Source organism: Primulina tabacum, chromosome 18 (genome assembly GCF_025594145.1).
Source record: "Primulina tabacum isolate GXHZ01 chromosome 18, ASM2559414v2, whole genome shotgun sequence".
Lineage (NCBI taxonomy): Eukaryota > Viridiplantae > Streptophyta > Magnoliopsida > Lamiales > Gesneriaceae > Primulina > Primulina tabacum.
Window position 1 is genome coordinate 27897166 of NC_134567.1, and position 9251 is coordinate 27906416.

At 35.9% G+C, this 9251-nt stretch overlaps 1 protein-coding gene across 1 annotated transcript; it reads left to right on the top strand.

Annotated features, from left to right (window-relative positions):
• The first annotated feature begins 2525 nt into the window (after window positions 1-2525).
• Window positions 2526-7561, top strand: LOC142533937 (U-box domain-containing protein 35-like). The gene is made up of 10 exons (XM_075640869.1): window positions 2526-2982; window positions 3419-3519; window positions 3598-3719; window positions 3791-4005; window positions 4091-4166; window positions 5053-5344; window positions 5609-5710; window positions 5787-6215; window positions 6424-7179; window positions 7340-7561. Exons 1-10 carry the CDS (start codon window positions 2769-2771, stop codon window positions 7352-7354), a joined length of 2322 nt encoding a protein of 773 aa, XP_075496984.1. The 5' UTR covers window positions 2526-2768; the 3' UTR covers window positions 7355-7561.
• Window positions 7562-9251: the final 1690 nt, after the last annotated feature.

Here is a 9251-nt window from a genome sequence, read left to right on the forward strand (position 1 = left end):
GAGACCGGAGATGGTACTTTGGGAGGGAGTCATGGTTGATTTGAGGTTTCATGGTCTTTCCCAGTATATATGTATATGTATCTATATACCGGGGTATGTCCCGAGGATATGAGTTTGTTTGTATGTAGTTGTTTTGGATTACGTGTGGGCTTGTTTTATATTGTGGCATGTTGAGACGAGACGATATTATATACTCTTTTTAGTAGTATAATTACAGTTGACACGTTTTGGGCTCATTGTAAAGAAAATTTAAACTCGTTTTCCGCTGAAATTAATCAACACTAATCAAATTGCATTGTAATAACGATTATGAGTTAAGGGCCCCACACTATTGCGAGGCTATTCAATTATTAAGAATTAAGCGACATTTTTTTAATCATGTTTTATTACTTTTTGAATATTATATTAATTTGTATAACTCATAAATAAAAAATCACAGAAATCAAATCTATAATTCAAAATTTTCTATGATATTAAAATAAAAAATTATTAAATTAACAATCAGCCAAAAATTGAAAATTTTGAAAAGGAAAGATGAAAATATATATAGAGATACATTCGAAAATTTGAGAGAGTGGTATATATAGATGAGAGAAGAGAAGATAAGAAGAGAGGTGATATGAAGCGACAGAAAGAGAAATAAATAGTTTGTGTATGAGTTAAAAGTTTTAAAAATCCATCCAAATCTTTGGGTTGAACCATATACAATTTTTGACAATTTATAGTTGTACTTTAGGCTTCAATGCTTATATGTCAATGAATTCCATGAAATTATTAAAAGTCTATTGAATATTTGAATACCTATAGACTTTTATATAGTTTTAAAAGTCAATTTTGAATACTACTTGACTTTTAAAACTCCATGAAAGTCTATTTTGAATATCACTAGATTTCTACAGAGTATGTAAAAGTCTTAATTAAATATATTTAAACTTTTAAAATCTACAAAAGTCATTAAAAGTCAATAAATCTCTTACATTAAATACACTCCGTTAGCATATGATGAACTCTTTGCACTATGTTTGGTTTTGTGAGATTTTATGGAATTTTGTGTGATTTAGATTTAGAAATAGCATTTATTTGTTAACAAATATGTAAGTTTTAAATAAATTTGATAGTTGATGGGATAAGATTTATCTATATCATATATAATATAATAACGCGCAATCTACTTAAAAGTAATTATCTTTATCATTATAGATTATAATGGATGGACAAAAATATCTTTTCTTTTATCCAATAAAAATTATTATAGTGACACATTCTGGTAAATTTTAAAATAACTAAATGATTTGTTAATAATTATGTGCACGCGAATTATAGCGTGTGTGGATTGGTGATGCTCTTATGACTTGAATGATACGTAAAATTAGTATTGTTAGAAAAAAAATTTATTTATATTCGAAATTATATATTCTTTTAATTAAAAATATATATTTTTAACCATCTATCTTAAATTTGTGTTTTGTTGATGCAATAAAAGATAGTAAAAACTTGTGTAAGACGGTCTCACGTGTCGTATTTTGTGAGACGAATCTCTTATTTGGGTCATCCATAAAAAAGTAATACTTTTATGCTAAGATTATTATTTTTTATTATGAATATAGGTATGTTGATCCGTCTCACAGATAAAAATTCGTGAGACCATCTCACAAGAGACTTACTCAAAAAAGATTATTCAGCTTATCTTGAAAGCTATTAGATCATGTGAATATTTGAGTAAATTCCATTCTTTATTTTAATCTTTTTCTTTTTTTAATCATACATTTACATTTAAAAAATGTAGCTGGTGTTGAAGTATCGAACACATCGTAAAAAATATAGCTGGTGTTCTTAGTTTTTTTTTGTTTTTTTTTTTTTAAAAATTTGCGAACAACCTAACCAAATAATTTATTTTCAGTTTTTTTCTTGTGTTCGATATTTCAATACCAGCTACATTTTTTACAATGTGTTCGATACTTCAACAACAGCTACATTTTTTTACCGTCAATTTATGGTAAAAAAAAGAAGATTAAAATAAAGAATGGAATTTACTCAAATATTCACATGATCTAATAGCTTTCAAGATAAGTTGAATAATAGGTCTCCTGTGAGACGGTCTTACAAATCTTTATCTGTGAGACGAGTCAACCCTACCGATATTTACAATAAAAAGTAATAATCTTAGTATAAAAATAATATTTTTTCATTGATGACCCAAATAAGAGATATGTCTCGCAAAATACGACCCGTAAGACCGTCTCACACAAGTTTTTATCATCTTTTATTGCATCAACAAAACACAACTTTAAGATAGATTGTTAAAAAATATATATATATATATATTTAATTAAAGAATATATAATTTCGAATATAAATTAAAATTTTTTGTCACAATACTATTTTTACGTATCATTCGAGTCATGAGAGCATCTCCAAGCCATGCAACGATGGTCAAAAATTCCCCCCGAGAAAGTAGCGGTAAGCCCACCAAAGACGGAGCTCCACTGAGCAGGGGAAGCGTTTCTAATTCGGTGAAAGTACACTCCTCGTTTGGTTTTTTCGATCAAAAAAATTATAATTTCGATTTGTTTTCTGGTCAAGAAATATCTTTCCAAAATCGTCAAGGAATTCAACAACAGAAAAAACAGAGAGAAGATCCTCGTTTTTTTTTTCTTGGAATGGCGACCACCCATTACATTTTATTTGATTCGGTTTCCGCAAAATGCCAATCATGGATTGAAGAATAAAAAAGGATTTCAATCCGAGGGAGTGATAAAAGCAAGGAAATGTGGCCTCCGCCTTCGCCGGGAAATAATGGGGAGCGAGTGGCTCCGATGACTAGGCTGGTCGCTGTGGCTATTGACAAGGATAAAGGGAGCCAAATTGCATTGAAATGGGCTACGGACAATCTCGTTACTAAAGGGCAGACTATAATTTTGGTTCATGTTAAAGTTAAACAGAGTTCGAATGAATCTGCACCACAATACATGCCCGTCAATAGTATTTCTTTATCCCTCTCTCTGTTTATATGAGCTTTTGATACGTGATAAAATGCTGCCAAAGACAACTTAATCTAAACTGAGTTTTAAATCTTACATTTTGATTCGTTCGAGGGACATAAGTGCCGAAGGGGAGACTTGGGCGATGCAAAACTTCGAATTTCATGTGCGTTTTTCTGAAAAATATAAGTTTTGCCATCCAGTTGTGTGGAACTATGCGAAGCATATGTTCTTGAATCTTGGCTAGTGGCAACTATGTTGATTTGCATCAGATTGGGTTCTTTTATGTCGTTGATCAATATGTTCTACTTATCATGGTGAATGGATACCAATTTTTACTGGAATGGTGTCCAAAACTACAAGTTTTCTTTATTGTGCTTTACCTTTGCCTTAGTTTTCAAGACTCTAAAACTAATTTCATAGTACATGTGGCACAGGACCAACCCCGATTTCTGACTCCAGCAACGAAACTGGAGAATGGGATGCACAAACGAAGGAAGTCTTCCTTCCTTTCCGTGTTTTTTGTACGCGCAAAGACGTAAGTTTCATGGTTTTGGTATGTTATTTCTCAAGCAGTTACAAATATTCTTCAGTTTCCTGTGGATTCGTTTATCAGATACAATGCTTTGACGTGGTGATAGATGATACCGATGTAACAACAGCAATTATTGAATTCATAAAGCAATCGGCAATTGATGTTTTGGTCCTTGGTGCCACAGCAAAAGGCGGAATTTTCAGGTATACACTAACCGTTTTGTTGAAGAAAACTATGTCTAGAGTTTCATTTACTTGGCTTTTCTACACCACAGATTCAAAGCGAAAGACATTCCCGGAAACGTTCTCAAAGGAGTACCCGATTTTTGTACTGTATATGTCATCCATAAAGGAAAAATTTCATCAACTCGAGCTGCTTCCCGTCCAGCTCCATCAATTGTCAGCCCGCTGCATCAGCAGATACTGATCGAAGCCAACAAAAAATCAAATGCAACGGAGTCACTAGAACCCTCCAGCACGGTTTCTCGAAGTTAGTCATCTTTCTCTAATATAGTTGTATCTTTTTATCATGTTTCTCCGAAAGATGAGATTAATCATGAATTTCTTCCGTTCAGGTTCGCTTTCAGGACATTCAAGGCCAGGATCTGAATCGTCTACGCATGCCAAGCAAAGAGATGCAACCTCCATCAAGTATGTCATTCTTATACCATACTACATATCAGTGATTGATTCAAGTGTACCATCTGTTGTTATTTATACAGGCGACTCAACGAGCACGAGTAACACTCGAAGATAACCTATTCCATATGATGTGACAATATGTTGTCCATGAATCTAAGCGAGCAACATATTGTCTGTGTGGTGTAGTAGGAAAATGATCGTGCTATTAGCACGTGATGCTTACCAGTTAAACTAAATACTCAAAACATAAGATTGATACACCTTTAGTATAGATGATATTTACTGGATGGATTGGGAAAGCATGAATCTAAGCGAGCAACATATTGTCTGTGTGGTGTAGTAGGAAAATGATCGTGCTATTAGCACGTGATGATTACCGTTAAACTAAATACTCAAAACATAAGATTGATACACCTTTAGTATAGATGATATTTACTGGATGGATTGGGAAAGCACTCCCTTCAAATGATGATTTTAATTTCATTTGCAAAGTTTTCTAATTTTTTAAGTTTAATCTCCCTAAATATATTTAAGTTGCCTCCCTAAAAATTTTTTGAGCTAGTTTCAAGACAGTTTCATTCTACCTCACACTTCTCAAAATAGGAGATTATCACATTCACTGGTCAAAATGGCCTTCATTTCTGTCAAAATGGCCTTCATTTTTTTGCTGTTGTAAAAGAAATCATATAGAATTCATGTTGACATATGATTGGCATGAAAAGAAGGACAGACATGAGAACGCTTCACACAAATGAAAAATAAAATGCATGTATGGTTATTTTAAAAATCTCTCTTTTGTCCTTTCCAAAAAAAATCATTAAATCAACCCAATCAAAATCATGCATCCACCTCTTATCAAGTGGAAACTAACTGAAGATGTTACTACTGCAAGCAGATCCCCATTTACTCACAGAAAAGGACCCAATGGAAAGCCATACGAACTCTCTCAGCCAGAGTGTGACATATCATTTGTTGGCAATGGACGGAGAAGTATCGACATGTTTCCTTCATATGCCGAAAGCTTAGAAGGCAGTCATACCCCACCTCGACTTTCGGGTTTCTCAGATATAGACCAAGGTTTAGATTCCTGGCAACTTGGACGTAGATCCCTGGATTTACAGGCCTCACCAGAACGCACTTCCTACGCTTCAGTTGAGAGTGGTAAAACATATACCACACAGACAATGGTGAGGAGATTTACAACAAAGTCAGTAAAGGCCTTAAATTTTTATTATTGTCATTTCGGTGAAGTGCTTCTAAAATCTACGTCCAGAGATTCAGTATGCCTCTACCACTAATGAATGAAGGATTATGACTCCAAGTTGAAAATTTATATTTTCTTGTATACTCATAGATACTGGTTTTTATGTGATGGGTTGCATAATTATGCTTTAACCCACATGAAAAACTGAACCACGTGAAAAATTGAAGACGGGGTCTGTATTTTACAGGAGGAAGTAGAAGCAGAAATGAGAAGACTAAAGCAAGAGCTCAGGCAAACAATGGATATGTATAGTACTGCATGCAAGGAAGCTCTTTCCGCTCAAGAGAAGGCACGACTAGACTTTTTCTTCCTATTGATTCAACAATTATTATTGGTACGTCTCAAAATATGTTTCGGGTTTTCAGGCAAAGGAGCTCCAGCGTTGGAAAATGGAAGAACAACAAAGATTAGAAGCTGCTCGATTTGCTGAAGAAGATGCGGTCCGAGTTGCAGAAAATGAAAAGGCCAAGTCGAGGGCAGCCATCGAGCATGCTGAAGCATCTAAAAGGATAGCAGATCTAGAAGCTCAAAAGAGAGTTGGTGCAGAAATGAAAGCCTTGAAAGAATCAGAAGAGAATGTTAAGGTAGTAACCTCAATGGCACAGACGGATTACAGGTACAGGAGATATACGATCGAGGATATTGAAACTGCTACAGAATTTTTTTCACAATCTAGGAAGATTGGAGAAGGAGGGTATGGACCAGTATTCAAGTGTTATCTGGATCATACACCAGTAGCGGTTAAGGTCCTCCGTCCCGATGCTACGCAAGGAAGATCCCAGTTTAACCAAGAGGTACGTGAATTTGATCCACTTATTTGTTTATCTCCATTTACTCGAATTTTGAGTTCTACTAAATAGTTAATTGAGCAATTATAACTGTATCATGCCTAAAAAGTAGGCACACATACAGAATAGGGGATAGAACATTAAAGATCTCTTTTTGTATCCAAAATTAGTAGTTAAAATAAGTGTCTTATTCATCGTTGATATGTTATTTTAGGTAGAAATTCTTTGCTGCGTAAGACACCCAAACATGGTCCTTCTCCTAGGTGCATGTCCCGAGTATGGTTGTTTAGTTTACGAGTATATGCACAATGGAAGCTTAGAAGACCGATTATTCAGGCGTGGAAACACTCCTCCACTATCTTGGAGGCAAAGATTTCGTATCACTGCTGAGATTGGAACATGCCTCCTTTTTCTCCACCAGACTAAACCAGAACCATTGGTTCACCGAGACTTAAAGCCAGCTAACATTCTCCTGGACCGCAACTATGTTAGCAAGATTGCTGATGTTGGCTTAGCCAGGCTTGTCCCTCCATCCGTAGCCGACACTGTCACACAATATCGGATGACATCCGCTGCTGGAACTTTCTGTTATATCGATCCTGAGTATCAGCAAACAGGAATGCTTGGTATAAAATCAGACATATATTCCCTTGGTATTATCTTTTTACAGATCCTTACAGGTAAGCCACCAATGGGTTTGACTCATACTGTTCAAAGAGCCATTGAGAAAGGGACGTTTCTTGAAATGCTTGATTCGTCAGTGCCCGATTGGCCTAAGGAAGAGGCTTTGTCATTGGCCCAGTTAGCAGTCAGATGTACTGAACTTAGAAGGAAAGATAGGCCGGACCTTGGAAAAGTTGTGCTCCCACAATTGAACAAACTTCGAGAACTCGCGGAGGATACCATGGCTGATCCAATTCCAGCCATTGCAGACCGCTCACCTAAACACAGCCGAGTTTCAATGTCTGAAGTAAGTACCTATAGTTGCATCATCTTTTTAAAACTTTATTTCCCATTTTGCAAGTTCTATCTGATTTTTGAAGAAGAATGAAAAGACTTGATTTGTCTAGTATTTAAGCATATAATATGAGAGATTCAACATTGGAATTCTTTTATCTTGAATTTTGCAGGAAGACGCGAGTTGACATCTTGAGCAGCCGGAAACCGATGCAACAGTCCAAGCATTTATAGGTGGAAAACGAAGTTATGATGTTACATAGAAAGAAATATGGTGAAATTTCCCAAAAAAAATTTAAAAAAATTCACCCCTTAGATATATGTTTTGTACATGATGAAGAAAGTTCTAACGTTATACATTGTTGGGGGCGTGGCACCCCATTTTTCATACGATTCTATTTCTGCGTCTTTTTTCTGCAACAGTGATTTTTTTTGTTAGCTTGAATATTTCGAGGCAATGCTTGAAGTTGATATGCGAGATGAAATATGAATAAGAGGATAATAAATTTTTAAATAGAAATAAATAAGATGGATGAGTAATCACTTCTCTTAGTTGGGCTGCATATTCTCATATAAACATTAATTATGACAAAAAAATCAAACCCAAAAACAAGACGAAGAAGGATTGAAAATTAAATCGTATCTTTAAGTGTGAGACGGGTCAACCCTACTGATATTCACAATAAAAAATAATACTCTTAGTATAAAAAGTAATATTTTTTTCATGGATAACCCAAATAAGAGACTTGTCTCACAAAATATGACTCGTGAAACCGTCTCACACAAGTTTTTGCTTTGTGGTAAATGTTAAAATATTTTATGGTTTAAATAAATATTGGTGTGTGTGTGTTTTTTAGGCATATGAGATTGATATGTCGTTTCAAACTTGAGATATTGATGTTATGTGTTTTACCTAACATGGATGCATACATGATAATTGGGTTCAAAATGTGTTTCTATGTTGGAATTTTTTTTTAAAGCTAAAAACCATTAGCATCAGAAGGTTGATAAATCTTTATGACGCAATCCGGGCGAAATGGATGAGTCGGGTCTGGTACTCTGCCGGATTTGCTATCAAGTTAAAGGAAATATGAGTTGAGCGTCTGGACTGAACTTCTTTCCTTCCTGAGATTTGAGAGATCTGCGAACAAGAAAGTAACTACGTGAATGGGCGCCGGAGGGGTGTCCGGCGTGATCACTCCGATGCTTAAGTAAGCAGGGTACTCAAGCAATAAAACCAATGTAGCCAAGTGATGGCTGTGAGATTGGTGTGGAGAGTGGGAGTAAATGAGCAATAAATGAGAGTATTCAATATCTGAATAGAGAGTAAATGCAAGTAAAGAACCTGATATTTATAGTAGAGGATGCAATGATGACATCGTTCTTCGTGTGTGAGCATTAATTATAGTATGGTGGCTGATTATGCCATATTGTTCTGACATGTGAAATCGCATAATAGTCACATCCAGCCTACTTGATTTTACCAACCACGTGCACTGATGTTAGAGATAGGTCGGCTACATACATTCTGTTTATCGGCGGTATTAAATGCTTCCCTCATATCGAGGTGGCCCGGGTGGAATGCTTCCCGGGAAATAACATAGGAAACCGGACCCCTAACAACTTGACGATCGGACTCCTCAGATACTCGCCTTCCTGGCTCCTGATGAATCCTCCCTGCAGATTCTCCTTGACGACCTGTCTGTCCCACAGCCCGGGCATCAAATGTCCCGGCTTTCCCTAGGCTCCTTTGTGGGACTTAATAATCCGTTTATCCCGATTCCCGAGTTATCCGTACGACCCGGGAGTAATCCATGCCCCTGATTCGGGCACTATTCTATATTCATGTCCCGGGTTGTCCATAACTCGGGACATTATGGGGCATCATCACTCCCTTCTTAAATAATCGGGCTAGAGTCTTACTCGCTGTCCCGATTAATCATGTGTGCCCAGCCAGGCAAAGCAATTTGTCGCTTAGCCTCCCGAGACGATAAAGATGCCGTCACAATCACTGATGCTGTCGTAAGCCCTAAAATTCCAACTTATCCAAAACGTTTCGTATCCTAAGGATAATCATTGTGATAT